The sequence below is a fragment of the Phyllobates terribilis genome, unplaced genomic scaffold (assembly GCF_046119375.1).
Source record: "Phyllobates terribilis strain yellow unplaced genomic scaffold, ASM4611937v1 Scaffold_4__5_contigs__length_816908805, whole genome shotgun sequence".
Classification (NCBI taxonomy): domain Eukaryota; kingdom Metazoa; phylum Chordata; class Amphibia; order Anura; family Dendrobatidae; genus Phyllobates; species Phyllobates terribilis.
The window spans coordinates 502,715,950-502,735,522 of record NW_027362764.1 but is presented as its reverse complement, the minus strand read 5'-3'; the positions used below and the strand labels follow the sequence as shown (position 1 = coordinate 502,735,522).

General features: G+C 42.1%; 1 protein-coding gene across 1 annotated transcript in view; it reads right to left on the bottom strand.

The window, feature by feature from the left end:
- The window catches only part of FAM8A1 (family with sequence similarity 8 member A1), a 29,782-nt gene extending 28,757 nt beyond the window's left edge, over positions 1 to 1,025 (bottom strand). Inside the window, exon 1 of the mRNA XM_073678813.1 lies at positions 622 to 1,025. Within this exon, the coding sequence (XP_073534914.1) occupies positions 622 to 934 (313 nt within the window). The 5' untranslated portion in view covers positions 935 to 1,025. The remainder of the gene's footprint in view (positions 1 to 621) is intronic.
- Between the last annotated feature and the right edge of the window lie 18,548 nt (positions 1,026 to 19,573).

The following is a 19,573-nucleotide window of genomic DNA, read 5'->3' as shown; positions in this document are numbered from 1 at the left end:
TCAGATTAGGAGACAAAAAACTGGTGACAGATTCCCTTTATTACAATGTCAGCTAATGAACATAAATACAGTCACATTGGCACAACCTAACAATTCGCATAAACCCAACTTTGCTAGATTATTGGGCAATCGGCGGTGCCACATTTGTGGTCTTAATTTTGTACGGTCACAAGTCGCTGTGTAGCCTGAGCCTTATAGTGTCAGATCATACTGACAGTCTCTTATGGCATAAACTTCAGAACACCTTACAAAATCTTACGTCTGAGGCCGGGCAGTCAGACCCCTATGGCAGAAAAATCACAAATATTAACCCATCAAGTGAATATACTGTCTGTATTACTCTCAGGAACACAAGGCACTATACACATCACCATCACCTCTCTGTGGCCGCCGATACCCCTTTGTGGCCGTTAGTGGCTGCAGAGTGGCGCACCCCTTCCTCCCTGGAGCCCAGTAAAACACTTTCCTACCAGCAGTCCAGCAATCTGCGGGTCACGTCCTCTTCCCTAGAAGGTCACAGGTGTGACATGCAGCTACCAGCCCCCTGCAGCGTGACCTTGTGGAGCCAGTGACACTGCCCCTATCTACCCTGCCATATGTGCCGTGTGTGGGGGGCATCACCTGCAGCCGGCGGGGCAGTGGGCGCAGAGTCGGCATTCCCGGGAGCCGTGCTGGGGGCCGCTCTGCCAGTCGTACTGCTGCCCATCCTCTGCTCCCCGCTGTTGCTCGCATTCATCATGACAAGAGCCGCTGCGGTAGCGCAACTGTTGTGCCAGCACATAGAGCCGCAATAACACTGCCAGAGCCATTCCTGGAGCCGCCGGGAGTACTCCGCCGCGCTCATGCTGGGGCTTGTAGTGAGCGGGTCTCCTTCACACGCACTGTGCGCCTTCCTCTCCCGCAACTCTGCAGCTGCTTGTGGAGCCTCCGCCATGACTGCTGCTAGACAGAATCCATCAACAGCAGCGTCATCAGCAGGGACCGGGGAGCTGTGAGCGCACAGTGATGACGTCAGCCATAGGCGAGGACTGCAGCCGCCTGCCCCCGCCCTTACTGCTGACGGAGGGGAAGTTCACACGAAGTCTGTCCATGCGGATTTTCCATCTCCCTTCAAAAATTACGTAAAAAACGTTTTTGCCATGTTTTGTTTAAGACAACATTCACACATTCAGGGTTTGGTGAAGTTTTTATGTGTTCGCCTGTTTTTTCGCCATTGTGGGCAGAGTTTAAGGTTTCCAGGTGTTTTCTCCCATAAATTGTCAAATTTGTCACAAGTGTGCTACAGTCTCATCCCCCCAGTCATTTTATGCTCGCCAGAAATGTTGCAACACTTTAAGAGGAAAATGCAACTTTTTTGTGCTAAAAAATCACAAAACAGGCTGAAGATAAAGATGAAGAACATTCTGTTCAGCTGCAGGCGCCATTTTGATGAATTTGGTGTAAAAAAAAACACGACAAAAAAAGAAATGGGACTTAGAAAACAAACCCACAAGTGATGAATCAGGACCATTGCCTCTTTTTCCACATGGATTAAAAACAGCAAGGTGTGCATCATAGACTTGTCTTCCCAATGAAATTAATAGGAGTCTTATAAAAGAGGTTTGTCAAGGTTTTTGATGTGGATTTTTGAGCAGAAATTGCTTCAAAATCCACAATAAGGTTATGTACATACACCGTGTTTGTCACGACACAGATTCTAATCTTAATTTGCCAGACATCTAGATTTGTTAGACCAAGAGAAATACACTATTGTGTTTGTGTTGACTTTTGAATGTATGTGTTTTCTTTGGCTGGTCAAGAAGGACATACTAGTATTTATATAAACATCAAATAATTTGGTTCTAAGCTGATAAATTATTCAAAGACCAAATTAGTTCAGCAAACATTAAATTTTATTAATAAAATATACAGACAAAAGAATCATAAGAGATAAAAAGCACCTCCGTACTGTGAGGGATCGGCAATTGCATATAAGTGCCTAGTTTGTATATACTTTGTAAGAAATTATTGCTGTGCTGTCATGTAATGCTACAATGCAGACTGTGAGTTGAATAAAAAACCCTAACAGTGCAAATGCAAAACATAAGGTAAACAAATGATTAACATACCACAAGGCAGCTGTGTTGCAGGCACCAAAGTTATGCAGCATCCCTCAACCCCTACGCACGTTTCATCTGTTGACTTCCTCAGGGATGCCCTGCAACACAGCTGCCTTGTGGTATGTTAATCATTTGTTTACCTTATGTTTTGCATTTGCACTTCAGGACAGTAGTTTGGTTGCCTGGCTCCATCCAGAGAGACACAGATTTGGATTCTACAGGATTCCAGCCTAAGTGTATACAACCCTGACTGGAAGGATACAGATCTGCTCCATTGACCATCAGAGAACCCATGGATACATTTGGAGAAACCAGGTTAGGACAATGAGGTCACCTGGCCCCATGGGTATGTTGTTTGGGATTGCCAGGTTGAGACCATCTGGTCACCTGGAACCCATGGAGACACTCGGAGAAAGCCAGGTTGGGACAATGAGGTCACCTGGAACCCATGGAGTTGTGCGGGGAGGCCAGGGTGGGACCCTCGGGTCTCCTGGCTTGTATCTCAAAAGACTGTCAGCTTCCTAAGCTTGCCGCTACTTCCTCTCTGTGGGGGGCCCTCCAAAAGCGGGGGGCCACTGGTTGAGGTAGTTGGCCCTGGAAGTCCCAAAGTCGCAGTTGTTCTACTCCCAGTGGGCCAGCGGAAGGGTGATACTTGTCTAATTTTTCACCATCTTGGGTATTTGCTGGGACTGTTCTGTGTGTTTATTGTCCGTTTGATGGTTCAATAAAGTATTGCCACACTGTTTTACCCTCACCCTGTGTTGTCTGAGTAGTATTATGCCCACGGAAGACCCCGTGTCTTCACAGTGTTTTTTCAAACTCAGGCAGACCAGAGCGTCTTCTGGAAAACATCAGAACAGGTCATTTCATTTAACCACTTGGCATTTTTAGAAACCTCCAGCAGTTAAAAGATGTTCAAAAGCCTGAACATATGCACAGCAAGTTGTTTCTACATAGAATTGTATATCTTCATTCTTTTCAATGTTTTTAATAGTTTTTTCAGGCGGTTTTCAAGGTGTAATCCGCTCGAAAAGACATGTACACACCCATGTACACACCCTAAAAAAAAAAACGCCTTAAAGGGGCTGTCCTGTCTATTACGACAAGTCTACAGTCACTCTTTGTGACTGCAGACTTGTGAATCCTCACAGCGCACTCAGTGCATACTCTGAGGATTCTCCGGTGTCAGCACCGGGAACAGCGGTCACGTGACAGAGTACGTGATAGGCATACTCCCAGCCAGAATCCAACTAGACTGTTTCCTGCACGCTCAATGCAAGTGTATTGTGCGAGGCGAGGTCTAGTTGGATTATGGCTGGGAGTATGCATGTCGCATACTTGCGGTCACGTGACCGCCGTTCCCGGCTCTCATACCGGAGAGTCTTCGCAGTGCGCAGTGTGTGCGGGGTGAGGATCCATAAGTCTGCAGTCACATAGAGTGACTGCAGACTTGTCGTTTTAGACTGGACAACCCCTTTAAGGGTATGTGCACACATCTTTGTTCCGCTAGAGAAGATGCCGAATCTTTCTAGGTGAATTCACTTCAGGAAAATGTTGGCAGTCTTTTTCCTGAATTAGCTTTGCTAGAGACTTAGTTGTCGTTTTTCCCTCCGGCTCTGCTACCAGTATCTTCCCTCTATATTTTGCACTGTACTGCCCAAAGTCTGAGTATGTTACTTATTTTAACCGCTTCATGGTTTCCGAACCCTGAAATAGTTCAAAAAAGCAGCATAACACTGAACATGTGCACAGTTACAGTGGCGACCAAAAGTTTTGCATCTTTTTTTGTGATTACTTTTGTCTGGTTGTTGTGATGCCATTTTCCTGGTGATTTTAGTAAACCGGAAGCAAATGGTTGTCAGCTATAAGGAAGACAATTATGTTTGACATTGTTTTATCCCTTTATGTGTTAGTTTTCAACATTTGCTGGACAAAATGTTTTGAATATTTTATCATGGATAGTCGAATTTTGCCTACATTTTTTTTTATTTATGTGTGTATTTTTAGTTTAAAACATGGCAAAGACAAAGCCAAATTTATCACCAGATGTCAGGAAGCTTATTATTCTGAGAGTGAAGTCAGGCAAAAGCCAAAAAGAGGTAGATATGGAATTCAACAGTTCTCAGAGTCAGGTCACGTATATTAAAGAAAGAAAAAGAAGGTTATGGAACAGTTGACAAATCTAGAAGTGGACGACCATGAAAAACTTCCTCCAGAGTTGATCACATTATTAAGGAATAGTCAGTATCTGATGTCCATAAAAGTGCTGTACAGATTTCTTACGAAATGAACGAAGAATATGGGGTCAAAGTGAGTCGCCAAACTATGGTGCGATGGCTAAGAGCAGTAGGGTTGAATGCACAAGTTCCAGTTAACAAGCCTTTCAGCTCTGCAAAGAACCAGAAGGTCTCACTTAAGTTTACCAAAGAACACAGCCAATGGAAAGAGACAGATTGGTCTAAGGTGTTGTGGTCGGATGAATCCAAGCTCAATCTTTTTGGTAGTGATGACAAGCACTATATATTTTGTATATATCACCCAGTTTGAAAAAGTAATGATGTAAGGTACCAAACACCTACAGTGAAACATTGTGGTGGCAATGTCATGGTTTGGGGCTGCTTTTCTGCATCTGCCATTGGCCCTCTGCATAGAATTGATGGAAATATGAACGCTACCATGTACAAGAATATACTGGAGAATGTAATGCTGCCAATTGGTAAAACCAAAGTAGGCAGGGGATGGAAATTCCTAAGCACACATCCAATTTAGTAAAAAATTGGTTAGCAAAGAATAATGTTCACCTGTTGCAATGGCCAAGCAAATCACCTGATATAAACCCTATAGAGCACCTTTGGGATGAGTTAGGGCGACGAGTTGGGGTCCCTACTCATAGCTATAAAGATGAATAGTTTACAGATTTGCAAATGGAATAGAGCAAGATCCCTCAAGATGTCTTGAATACCCTAGTGGCTTCAATGCCCCATCGGTGTAGTGCAGTAATTAAAGCAAGAGGTTATGCTACAAAATACTAAATTATGGCACTGTAAACAATGAATTACTCTCTATGTTGTGATCAATAAATAATATATGCAAAACTTTTGACAGTCAGATTTATTTAATTAATTGACCATACCTATATTCAAAAGCATTTTAGTTAAAATTAAGGTCTTGTATAATGACAACGTCATGCACTTTCAGTTCATCAATCATCACCAGGAAAATGGCATCACAACAACCAGACAGAAGTGATCACACTTTAAAAAAAAATGCAAAACTTTTGGTTGCCACTGTTTGTCGTTTTGACATTGCTGTGCACTATGGTCATTTCTTCTGTCGGTTTTCCGGCGCATTTTCAAGTGGATTCCAGGCAGAATATGCTTGAAAAAGAAGTAATGTGCACTGACCCTTAATCCACCTGCAACAAGCTTCCCATTTGGGAAAATTCACCAATAGTGCACGTGTTGAGCGTTTTGCTCACGTTTTTTAACGTGTGATAGCCAAAGTGTGCTGTCAACTCTTTGGTGCATTTCCTCCTCATAAATAGCATAAAAATGCACTTTTTTAAATATTTTTTTTGCAAGGTTTTTGTCACAGAAACTTGTCAAATACACACCTTATTGGTGTTCCCTATATTATATTTAAAAAAACACTAAAAATACGCAAAAAAAAATGAGTTAAAAACTCAAAGCAGGAATGAAAGTGTCACATGGATTTATGTCATTCTGCATCAATTAAGGAATGTGCCCTTAGACTTGTGGACCAGACCTCAATCACAGGACAATAAAACTTTCACACTCCTTATCTATGAACTCCTCCAATATTTACGGCCACAACTGTCACCCCCCCCACACACACCCCTGTTCCACATTGACAGTTCTGCTTCACATCACTTCTCTTATTACTACATTATCCCTGTGTCCTGTTGTGTATAAATATGTGACTCTTCAGATTTTGTGTCATACTATGCCTGATGAAGAGACCCTAGTAGTCTTGAAAGTTTGTTATTTGTTACCATCTTTTCAGGTAATCATTAAAAAGTATCAACCACTGAAGACTCTGAGGTTTGGATTATTTTTTATACCTGGTCCTGCAGTTCAGTCTCAGAATAGGACTGAGCTGCAATACCCGGTGCAGCCACTAGAAAATGCAGGGCGGTGTGTGATAACTGATAAACAATGAATTGGGACCCTTCAGCCACTTGATCAGAGGGGTGCTGGAGTCAGATTCACATCATTCTGATATTATTTTTTAGCCAAAGATATAAATATAACCAATAATGAAATTTATTAAAATACAATCATATCTACAGTGTAAACATTCCAAGGATATTCCAACAATATCAAAGTGCAGGGAATATTCTTTAACAACCTGTGTCTATGGTAACTTTAAATCCAGCTGTCACCATGACAACGCAATGTATATCCATTGCTACATGTCTCTAAGGCAATAGCCATCATCATGGCAACATGCTCTCATCACAATTTCTGTTTCCATGGCAGCATGTTCCTATAGCAATATGTTTTTTTTTCCTCACGGCAACATGTTGCAACCACTGAAACAGGTTTTTTCATCCATGGCAACATGGGCATGTCCATGACGTATCCATGGCGGTGGGTATCACCATGGCAACAGGAGTTTCTATTGCAATGCGCATTTATGAAAATGCAACTATTTTTCGAACATGATTAGCAAATTAGAATTTTATTAAAATAAAATCTAGTATGTGGGAAAAAAACACATTTTAACATATAATGTAAATATAAAAAGAGGTTAAAGCATTGTGATATGTACTAGCAATAGGAACATAAATAAAATGCACGGATTACAAAAAATAACTAGTCAATCCAGCTTCCTCAGACAAAGCTACAGTGAGGCTAAGTGCCCACGATGCAGAAATGCTGCATATTTTTTCCTCTTCTCCCTGGCAGGAAAATCGCACGCGGATTTTACATGCGTTTTTCCTGCCAGGTAGAAGCGTTTGTCAAGCGTTTTTGCATGCATTTCTGCATGCGGGTTATCAAGCGCTTTTCCAAGCGATTTCAGCATCACTTCGAAAAGTGCTTGACAACTTGGTGAGTGACCAAGTAATAGTTAAAAAAAAATAAGAAGAATGGTAAAAAATAAAGATTATACTTACCTTCTGATGGCCCCCGGTGTTTTCTGTCGTCGGCGGTCGCGTGACCTGTCACATGACTAAATGATGTCATGAAAGGTTCTTTCACACCACCGCGACCCATACAACAGACCGCTGAGGAGACCAGCGGCCATCAGAAGGTAAGTATAATCTTTATTTTTTATTTTAAATTCTTTTTTTTAACAGGTTCTATGGTACCTGAGTCTGGAGGAGAGTCTCCCCTTCTCCAAACCCGGGTACCATCTGCACATTGAACCGTATAATATCCGCTTGTGCAAATGTGCTCATACGGATATTATGCGGTTCAATGCAAGTGAATCCCGGCAATTACGCTGCGTGTCCGCAAAATGAATGGACATGCTGCATATTTTTCCGCAATGATAATCCGCAGCGGAAATTTCTGCAGCATGTGCACAGCACATGCGGATTATCATTGGGGATCATGGGGCACGTATTACCAAGCATTTTTTAAGCGTTTTTGCTGCGGAAATTCCGTGGCAAAAACGCTTGAAAAACGCATAGTGGGCACACAGCCTGAAAAGAAGGTAAAAGGGATTCTCTAGGCTTAAAGAGGACCTTTCACCAGTTTGAGTATGTTAAACTGGCCACATCATGGAATAGTCACTGCAGAATGAGTTAAATGTAGTTTTTATTTTTTAATTTTTCCCGTCCATTGCGGAAATATTATCTTGTAAAGTTTAGGCTATAATTTATTTAAGATCAACTGGGTTTTACCAGAGATTTGTCTCTGTAGGCGTGTACTTCTTCCCCTGCATGAGGTTGACAAATCATGAACAGGCAGCATCATGCAGGGGGAAGAAATGAACCCCCCCCTGTCCTCATTGATCTCTGCAGCTACTGTGTAGCGATACAGCAAAGCTGAGAAAGAGGACTTGATCTATATATAGTTCAAGTATATAGTATATATACTATATAGTTCAAGTCCTCTTTCTTTCTGAAGAGGCAATTTGCATATTAAATTTCCCAGAGGAGCATTGCACGGCGAATAAGCCTCCTTACATTGGCATGCCAGAGCCGGTGTGTCACTCTCCACAAGGAGAAGCGTTACCCCTTAGACCTCAGTCCAGAGCCTCTCATATAGCCAAATCTGTTCTCATACTTTGCACTAATGAGGGCCAACAGCCCGAAACACCGTGTCTGCAAATCGAGATTCTGATTTGGCTTTTATCCTAAGTCATATTGCACGACTTGTTAAAGGGTTGATTGTGACTTGTAGGATTGCTGCTACCAATAGGTAGCGCTATAGAGTTCAAGTCCGCTTTGTCTCTGAGGAGTCAATTTTCATATATGTTTTTATTTGAGAAGGGAAAAACTCGACTCTGTCATTGTCTCACATAAACGACAATGGATAAAAGCTGAATCCATGGTTTACTCCTTTCTTGAATGTGAACGGGAAAGAAGCGGACCTCTGTCCTGATAAGTGGGAGTCCTAAAATTTTTATTAGTATCTAACATTTATGTTGTGATGCTTTATTGCGGTCAATGGGGTTGGTTCGATATGGCTCTTTAGCCCTCGGACCAAAAAAGGTTGTGTGCCCCTGAGCTAGATATTACATAGGTTTTAGCATAGTGTACTGCTTTATTGGTGCAATACTGCCATCTAGTGTTTGTTATTACTAATTACACTTATTTTAGTGACACATTCTGTACAGTTTGAGTAGAAGGATTATAATAACATTATTATTATGATTATTTACAAATATTAACCCCCAGATTGCAAAGAAAAATCATTGACCGCCCCTCTATAATCTACTTCCCTAGTGATCCCTGTAGCAAACTTTTCAAAGAACAAACAGTTTTTAGGAAACATTTCAATCAAACTGTATAAGTCTGCTTGTCACTTCTTGTTTACCTTTATTAACCTCTCCCTGACATGGCCAATTTCCATGTTTTCATTTTTTTTCCTCCCCTTCTTTCAAAAGCCATAAGTCTTTTGCTTTTTCTGTCCACATAGATATATGAGAGCTTGTTTTCAACAGACTTGTATTCTTCTGATCCCGCCGCCTACTCACCTCCCTACATCTGACATCTCCCTCTGCGTGTGTGGCACCACAACAACGCCGAGCCAGCAGGTGCGCCGTCTGGGCATTGTGTTTGACACCAATCTTTCCTTCACCTTGCATATACAATCTCTTGCCCGCTCATGCGGCTTGCACCTGAAGAACATCTCTAGAATCCGCCCCTTTCTCACCTTGGAAACAACAAAAACCCTCACTGTTGCCCTCTTCCACTTCCGTCTTGACTACTGTAACTCTCTATTAATTGGCCTCCCCCTCACTCGACTTTCCCCCCTTCAGTCCATCCTTAATGCAGCAGCCAAGGTCTACTATCTGGCTAATTGTTATTCGGACACTTCAGCTCAGTGCCAGTCATTGCACTGGCTGCCCATACATTATAGGATCCAATTTAAATTTCTTGTTCTCACCCACAAAGCTCTCCACAGTGCGGCACCCCCTTACATCTCCTCCCTCATTTTTGTTTACCGGCCTACCCGTTCTCTATGCTCCGCAAGCGACTTTCGACTAACATCCGCACTAATCCGTACCTCACACTCCAAGACTTCACCCGAGCTGCACCTATTTTTTGGAATGCTCTACCCCAAGAAATTAGGACAAACCACAGCTTACACAGTTTTAGGTGCTCCCTAAAAACACACCTGTTTAGAGTGGCCTTTCACGTTCCCTAATCAAAGTCCTTTTATATTTTTATAACCCATTCATTATTTCTCCAAACATAAGTCTCCACCAAACTCCACCGCACCCAAAAGCACTACAAATACTGGCTGGTGACTGCTCATGCAGCCTTTATGTATTCCTCATCCCTTCAAGATGGCTGGACCATCATTGTAAATAAGCCCCTGTACTTTGTGTCACCCCCACCTCATTGTAGACTGTAAGTTCTTACGAGCAGGGTCATCATTATTTTTGCTTTAATTACTGTATTATCTTTAGCTACGTTACTTATGACTGTTGTATATGAACCTCTGAATTTTAAAGAGCTGCGGAATATGTTGGCGCTATATAAATAAAGATTATTATTATTAACAGACCCCCGACTGTCATAGCAACCCATCACATCACTGGAGCACCGATGGGTACATAGAATAATGCATCCCCATGCTGGCGAGCTGTTAATACCGCTGTCAGAGTTCGACAGCGGCATTTAACAGGTTTACTAGTCGCAGGTGGAGCTCCACTCCACCCACTGCTGTTAGAGGCAGGTCCTAGCTGTAACATACAGCTGTTATCTGCATGGGGCAAGCTCACCCTGTAAGCCTGCTCTATACACCCGCCACCTTCTTGTGCCGTACGTGTAAGTGGGCTTATTCACTTAAATCGAAATGTGTACTATATTATAAAGCCTCCTTTTTTTGTATTTCCTTCCAATCACTGTAAAAAATACAGTAAATGTTCAGTTCATATCTTTTCCTTCTACAGTATGGATACAAAAAATAGTTGAACCCCTTAGTGACAGAGTTCACCGACGCCTCTATCCTATGCCAGTCATTGCACTGGTTACCCATTCACCACAGAATACAATTCAAACTCATCTCTCTCACCCACAAAGCTCTCCACAGTTCAGCACCACCAAATATCTCATCCCTCATTTCTGTCTATCACCCCTCCCGTGCCCTCCGTTCTGCAACTGATCTAAAACTAACATCCTCCTTAATCCGAACCTCACACCTCCGTCTCTCGTGCCGCGCCAGTTTTCTGGAATGCACTGCCCCAAACAATCCGACTGATATCTAGCCCCCATGTCTTCAAACATGCTTTAAAAACACATCTGTTTAGACAAGCCTATCACCTCAACTCACCAACCTAGCTCTCCACTGTTCCCTCCTAAATGTTAATCTTAATCTGCCTCTGCCTATTCATCTATCTCCACATCCTCCATGCACCAAAGAGCACATGGTAACTGCCCTTAGACTGATACTGGCTGATGATCATGTTCTTCCTATTGTGTCCCCCCAATTTCCATATAGATCGTAAGCTTGCGAGCAGGGCCCTCACTCCTCCTGTAACTGTTGAAATATGATACATTGTATTGTTTATATTGTCTGTACATGTCCCTACTTAATTGTAAAGTGCTGCGGAATATGTTGGCGCTATATAAATAAAAAAAATATTATTATTATTATTATTATTATTATTATTATTAATTATGTCCTTAATGACCAGGCCAATTTTTACAATTCTGACCACTGTCATTTTATGAGGTAATTACTCTGGAACGCTTCAACGGATCCCCCTGATTCTGAGACTCATTTTTCGTGTCATATTGTACTTCATGATAATGGTAAAATTTCTTCGATATAACTTGCATTTATTTGTGAGAAAAACGGAAATTTGGCGAAAGTTTAGCAATTTTCAAACTTTGAATTCTTATGCCCTTAAATCAGAGAGATATGTCACACAAAATAGGTCATAAATAACATTTCCCACATGTCTACTTTACATCAGCACAATTTTTGAAACAACATTTTTTTTTTAAATAAATATATAAAGAAGGCGCTGGTAGGCTGATCACTATCAGCAGCGAATTAGGAGACACAAACCACTAAGTGTCAGTGGGTAGGTGTGGAAAATTACAGACTGTATTAATTCGCGCTTAGGTAGTGAGACAAACTCAAAGTTCAAGATAAAAAGGTTGTATTTTATTTAGGATCATAAAATGTTATAAAATGTTAAAAAGAGGATATAAAAGGTAAAAATTCAGTACAAGAGTTAGGGTGCATATATATAGAGGGGAGATTAGCTTTGAGGGGATATAGCGGTTCTGGTCTTGATAGGAGAGGGTCGGTGATTTGTTTTGGCTCAGAGGTAGAGGACCTGTAGAGAGAGGTTAGGTTGTTTAAATTTTCATTTGGAGAGCACCCGTCTATAAAAGATTAGGACTTGATAGTTACCTGGTATGATTGGTCAGTATATTGGATGTGGACAGAGTGTTCCGTCTTTGGATTCCTGGAGTTGGATTCTATAATAGAGAGCAGAGGTTAGTTTCACCCATGGCTTGGGGGTCAGGTAGATAGTGGTGACCTTGGTACCTGTATAGTATGGTGTGATAGGGGTCCTGGTCCATTGTTGTTGTGTTGGTGGCAGGGGATTCACCTGCTCGGCGACCTTGCTTCAATAGTGATTGTGCCTTTGGAGGATAACGGGGTCTATAGATGAGGCTGAGTATACCAGTGGAACTGGGTATACAGGTGGGAGGGTTGGAGGATGTGGGACAGGTTGTTTTACCTGTGGCGTGTCCGGGTAGAGTCTGGCTTGTTCCGTTAGAGGGGTCAGGTATCTTTATTGTAGGAGTATCCCCAGGGATCTTGGGTGCTACTTCAGGTGTACCTGCTTGTAGAGATATAATAAGGTTTTTTAGGGCAAATTAGGACTTAGGGAGGAACTAGTGAAATTATAGAGGTAGTGTTACCTGTGAGTGGTCTGGTAGGGTCCTGGTGGCACAGTTTGATGTGCTAAAGGGTCTTGTGGTCTGGCAGGGTGCCTGGTAAAGGGAGAGCACGGAGATAGGTAGCGGAGCCCTTAAGGTTTTGGCAGTCGCCCCTGATAGGTGCAGAATCCGGAGCTAGATCACCGTTCTGGAAATGCATATAATTGGTGGTCGGTGGGAGGTCTGGCTGTGGTGCCTTGGAGAGGTAGCACAGCGCGCGGTGTACTTACAGTTGGTAGCGGTTTGATAGAGAGCCGTCGGCCCAAGATGTGCTTACAGTCCTGGGAGGCGAGCGGGTGATTCCTGTAGCCGGAGTGAGAGCGGAGTTCCGGCCGGTGACTGCCGCTGGCTCGCGAGTTCCGGGTAGGGTGAGTACGCGCTTCCTGCAGAAAGTGCACGAGGACCTGTGTGACGTGGTATCACGTGACACACAAGGTACGGAGGCCTGTTTGCGCTTGCTAGGCTGGGATAGGACAATTTCCAACGCGTTTCGAAAGTCACAGCATTCTTCCTCAGGGATAGTCCTATCCAGCAGTGTGATGCCTTTATATACCCTATGGGAGTATGGTCCTACTAAGTGCCTGTCAATCATCCGTGCACCTGTCAGTCATTGAATGTGAACAGTTCAATTTCACTGTTCAACCCTCTCGGTTTGAGGGTTTTTAATTGGAAGATCCACTTACTTTCTATTTTGGACATTGTTTTAATAAAGTCGCCCGATCTCCAATGTCTTGGTACGGTTTGAATGCCTGCAACCTGGATTCCATTAATGGATCCATTGTGTTTCTCCATGAAGTGTTTGGAGAGCGGGTGTCCCGTGTATTTGTTTTTTATGTTCCTTAGGTGTTCGTTGATTCTGACATTCATGGGCCATTTTGTTCTCCCCACATACATTTTTTTGCATGGACATATCAGGCTATAAATCACTCCTGTGGTCGTGCACGTTATAAAGTCCATAATGGGGTATGTCTCGTGTCCGTGACTGACAGTACTTTGTTTGCACGTGGTTATTGTTTTGCACATTTTACATTTTTTGCATGGAAAGAACCCCTTGATTTTTTGATTAAAGGGGGTATGTGGTTGGCTGTTGTTTTGGAAGTTTTTTGTTGTGGGGGCTATGATACTCCCTAGATTTCGTGCCTTTTTGTATATGAATTGTGGTTTATCAATCATCTGTTCCCCAATTGTTTTATCGTCCTTAAGTATGTGCCAGTGTTTCTCAACAATTTTTCTAAACAGGTAAGTATTTTAGCAGTATGGTGTAATGATTGGGATGTTCAGGTGGTGTTTTTTGTGCAGGGATTTTTTGTTATTGGTGGATGTGCTCAGAAGGTTTTCTCGTGGTATTCTAGCTACATTATTTACTGTTTCGCTCAAGAATTTTGCATTCTACCCTTTCTCAAGGAACTTCTTGGTCAGTTGGTCAGCTTCTTTCTCAAAGTCGGGGTCTTTTGAGCAGTTCCTGTGTAGTCGTATGTATTGGCTACGGGGTACGTTGAGTAGCCAGTTTGGGAGGTGACAACTGTCCAGTGGGATATATCCATTAGCATCTGTGGGTTTGCAGTAAGTACGGGTCCGGATTTGGTTATCCTCAATATAAATGTTTAGGTCCAGGAAGTTAACTGCTTGGGTGCTGGTAGTGGATGTGAATTGTAGGAAGAAGTTGTTAGTGTTTTTTTCTTGTAAAAATTTTGCAAGGGAGGACTGGTCCCCTGACCATATGAAGAGTATGTCATCTATAAATCTCCGCCACAGGACCAGGTTCGCGTGTAGGACTCCGCCTGGGTGGATGGTAAGAGCCTCCCACTATCCCACGTATAGGTTAGCGTAGCTGGGTGCGAACCTCGTTCCCATGGCGGTGCCCCATTGCTGGGAGTAGTAGTTCCCCTCGTATAAAAAATAATTGTGTGTAAGGATGAATTCCATGCATTCTGTGATGAACAGGCTTTGCTCTATGGACATTTTCTGTTGTAGAAAAAGGTGGGAGGCCTCGCATCCCTTTTTGTGTTGAATGTTGGTACAGTATATAAAGAGGTTATGTCTAGTGTTCCCAGGATGTAGTTGTTTTGCCACGGTGTTTCATTTAGTATTTGAATGGCATGTTTACTGTCCTTTAGGTGGGAGGGTAGTAGGGGTACTAGGTCCTGGAGATGGTGGTCCACTAGTCTGGAGAGGTTTGCTGTAAGGCATTGTATTCCTGAGATAATTGGTCTCCCCGGGGGATTTTTTTGATCTTTGTGGATTTTTGGTAGGTGGTAGAATACAGCTAGTCTAGGATGTGGAATATTGATATAATCGTATTCGTCTTTGTTGAGGAACCCTGCATCCAGTCCTTTTTTTGTTAGGGTTTTTAGGTCATGTATGTAAGTTTTGGTTGGGTTAAGGGGGATGATTTGATAGGTTCTTGGGTCACTCAGGAGTCTAAGCGACTCCTTGTGGTAGTATTCATGGTCTACCTACCTAAGCGCGAATTAATACAGTCTGTAATTTTCAACATTTTTTTTTTGTTAGGAAGTTGTAAGGGTTAAAAGTTGACCAGCGATTTCTCATTTTTCCTACAAAATTTACAAAACCATATTTTTAGGGACCAAATCACATTTGAAGTGACTTTGAGGTGTCTGTATGACAGAAAATACCCAAAAGTGACACCATTCTAAAAACTGCACCCCTCAAGGTGCTCAAAACCACATTCAAGAAGTTTATTAACCCTTCACGTGCTTCACAGGAACTGAAGCAACGTGGAAGGAAAAAATGAACTTTTAACTTTTTTCACAAAAAAATATTTAAATTTGAGAGTCCTCAGTGGTTGATACCTTTTAATGGCTAACTGAAAAGATGGTAACAAATTGCAAGCTTTCGAGACTACTCAGGTCTCTTCATCAGGCATAGTATAAGACAAAATCTGAAGAGTCACATATTTATACACAATAAGACACACAAGAAAAAAAATGCAATAGGTAAGACAGGTGATGAAAAGCAGAGTTATTATGGAAGAGATAAACAGTTCTGGCTATAAATATTTTAGCAGTTAATAGATAAGGAGTGTGAAGGTTTTTTTGTCCTGTGTCCAGTGTTGTGATGACCTCACAGATCTGAGAGTCTGAGGAACAGATTCCTTAGTTGATGTAGAATGACATAAATCCATGCGACACATTCATTCCTGCTCTGAAAGTGTTAAAGGTCATCATCAGTTTATATTCTAAGACTCTTCTTTCTCTTTGAGATTTGAAGTTACCTTTTAATACTAGTAATTTCATATCTTTTATGCTGTGATCAGGGGAACAAAAATGCTTGGCTACAGGCAGATCTATTCTTTTTTCTTTTATTGTGTGGCGATGATGATTCATCCTTGTTCTAAGTTTTTGCCCTGTCTTCCCTACATAAAGACCCCCAGCTGGACATTTGGTACATATAATTAAGTACACTACATTAGATGTAATACAGCTGAACGTACCTGTGATCTTATAGTCCTGATGTGAATTGGGAATCTTTATCTTGTCTGTGGTCATTATAAACGGATAGGTTTTGCATTTTTTCTGGTTGCAAGGAAAGGTACCTGTAGCTGAAGGAGATGACAGGGAACTTCTGACAATGATGCTTCTTAGATTTGGGGGCTGCCTGAAACACAGAAGTGGGGGGTCTGGAAATATGGATTGTAATCGGGCATCTTTTTGTAGTAAGGGTTGTAGTTTCCGTGCAGCTCTTCTTAGCGCCTCCAGATTTGGATTGTAGGTGACTACTAGAAGCACCCGGTTGTTTTCTTGTTTGGTTTTGTAATGTAGGAGATGATTCCTTGATATTCTGGTGGCTCTTGTAATCTGGTTCTCAATTGTTCTTGGATGGTAGCCCTGTTTCAAAAAGGTCTTTCTGAGGCCATCAAGGTGTTTGTCTCTATCCATCTGGTTGGAACATATCCGATTGTATCTGATGGCTTGGCTGTAAACAATAGAGTTTTTTATGTGTTTTGGATGGAAACTGTCCCATTTAAGGTATGTAGGACGGTCGATTGGTTTCCGGTACAAGGATGTCTCTATTTCATTGTTCTGTAGCTTGGTTATGGTGTCCAAAAAGTTATTTTCAGTACAGGAGTAGTTGAGTGTTAGGTTGATGGTGGGATGAAATCGATTAAAGTGTTCATGGAACGTCTTCAGCTGTTGCTCAGACCCCGTCCAGATGATTAAAATATCGTCAACGAAACGATAGTAGGCCAGAGGCCTGATGGGACATGAGGACAGAAAGTCACTTTCAAGCTTGGCCATGAAAAGATTTGCGTACTGTGGAGCCATTTTACTTCCCATCGCTGTACCTGTTTCCTGTAGATATATGTTGTTATTAAATTCAAAGTAATTGTGGGTGAGGATAAATTCTGTAAGTTTGAGCACAGAATCAGCAACAATTCCTGTATTTTCTATGAAGATTTTGCAGGCATTTAATCCATCCTTGTGTGGGATATTAGAATACAAAGATTCCACATCCATGGCGGCCAGGATGGCTCCTTCTGGTAGAGGACCTACTGCTGATAGTTTATTCAGTAGGTCTGTCATGTCCTGAATGTAGCTGGGTGTACTCTTTACCAGGGGTTTAAGAACACGCTCTACCCATCCAGAAACTTGCTCAGTAAGGGTGCCCACACATGAAATAATTGGTCTTCCTGGATTTCCAGATTTGTGGATTTTGGGGAGCATATAGAATGTCCCTATTCTTGGACTCTCTGGTATCAGGTCATCGGCTCTTATGGATTCATCAGGCAGACACGATACCAACTTGTTTAGTTCCTTGTAATAGTCCTGTGTAGGGTCAGACTCCAGTTTTTTGTAGTAGCGGGTGTCCACCAGTTGTCTGTTTGCTTCCTTCATGTAGTCTGATGTGTTCATCATGACTATTGCACCACCCTTGTCAGCAGGTTTAATGATGATTTCTTTGTTGGTTTTCAAAGATTGTATGGCCTTTCTCTCCTGGGCACTGATGTTGAATGCTTGTCTCCTGTTTGTGTCTAAGATGGTGGATTTTATCACATGTCTGAAGGAGGAAGGAGGAAGCGTCCGGCAGAAAAAAACACCGTCCTTGAATTTTTTTCTCCGAAGTTTATACTGCGCATCCGCTAAAGAGGCTGCCATACACAGTACAAATAGGACGTCGGCACAAACAGAGAAGATGATCCAATCACAGCAGAGGGCGCCGGGTCTTCAGTTGAATCTTCTGCCTGCAGCATCAGATACATAAGTGGCCAAGTAATTAGGATTGGCTGGTAAGCGGATCCAATAGGAATAGAGGTCATGGCAACGGCGATGTGAGCATGCGCTGGTGGCGATTTTTATCTTGTAATTGGATTGGCCATTCACACCCATGACGCTGCACAACGATGCGGTCGGCGTCTGACGCCGAAAATTGGTATTAGTCCTCTGCCCCATTTGAATATGATGGTGCAATGGAGGAGGAGGTGTGTATATGTTGATTTGATGATGAAATTTTCTTGTCTGGCAAGTTAAGTTACGCTCATTGCCACTGGTCAAACTAAAAAGGTCTTTATTGGCTACGTGATATCTGTTCATTCATTGGTCCTCATATGGAACCTATTACACTGAACCAAAAGCTTTAAAAAGTCCAACACTCCATTTTTTACAATCAGCATTGCTCTGGCCCCCTGATGAAGCCTGTATAGGCGAAACTGGTCAGGGGAGCTATATCTGTGTGTCTTTTAGTTTCTGAAGTGTTACCTGCTAGGAGGGAAATGAAACAGATACATCTATAAAAAGTTACGTAGATGCATGAGCTGAAGCCATGATCTAATTAGGGAAGTAACCCCATACAAAGAGATGTTGATTATCTGTAACCGTCTATAGAGGTGTACCAATGTTGGGAAACCCTCCTACATAAGGATACAAGACAGGTCCATTTTAATAGTTTTAAATATAGACCACTTTTAAATGAAAATTAATAAAAGTTAGTTTTTAATGCATCCCTTATATTGGGCCTATTTACCCTCTGAGTAACATGTTGTTTAGAACTTTTCATACCTGAAGGGTTACTCTCACTTTGGGTTTATTAATCCTGGTCTATGTTCCTTATCCTGTTTGAGGATGCACATCCGGTTGAAGTTTCTGCTGGCATCAGCGGGCCCCTCACCCCCCGTGCCCGGTCATGACCGCTGCGACTGTGGTCGTTACGCCCCTGTATATACAGCCAGCAGACTGTATCCATTATATGATATACTGTGTATATATAGCCAGCAACCTATGTCCACTATATGATATATATACAGCCAGCAGCCTGTATCCACTCTATGATATACAGTATAGACCAAAAGTTTGGACACACCTTCTCATTTAAAGATTTTTCTGTATTTTCATGACTATGAAAATTGTACATTCACACTGAAGGCATCAAAACTATGAATTAACACATGTGAAATTATATACTTAACAAAAAAGTGTGAAACAACTGAAAATATTTCTTATATTCTAGTTTCATCAAAGTAGCCACCTTTTGCTATGATGACTGCTTTGCACATTCTTGGCATTCTCTTGATGAGCTTCAAGAGGTAGTCACCGGAAATGGTTTTCACTTCACAGGTATGCCCTGTCAGGTTTAGTAAGTGGGATTTCTTGCCTTATAAATGGGGTTGGGACCATCAGTCATGTTGTGCAGAAGTCTGGTGGATACATAGCTGATAGTCGTACTGAATAGACTGTTAGAATTTGTATTATGGCAAGAAAAAAGCAGCTAAGTAAAGGAAAACGAGTGTCCATCATTACTTTAAGAAATGAAGGTCAGTCAGTCCGAAAAATTGGGAAAACTTTGAAAGTGTCCCCAATTGCAGTTGCAAAAACCATCAAGCGCTACAAAGAAACTGGCTCACATGAGGACCGTCCCA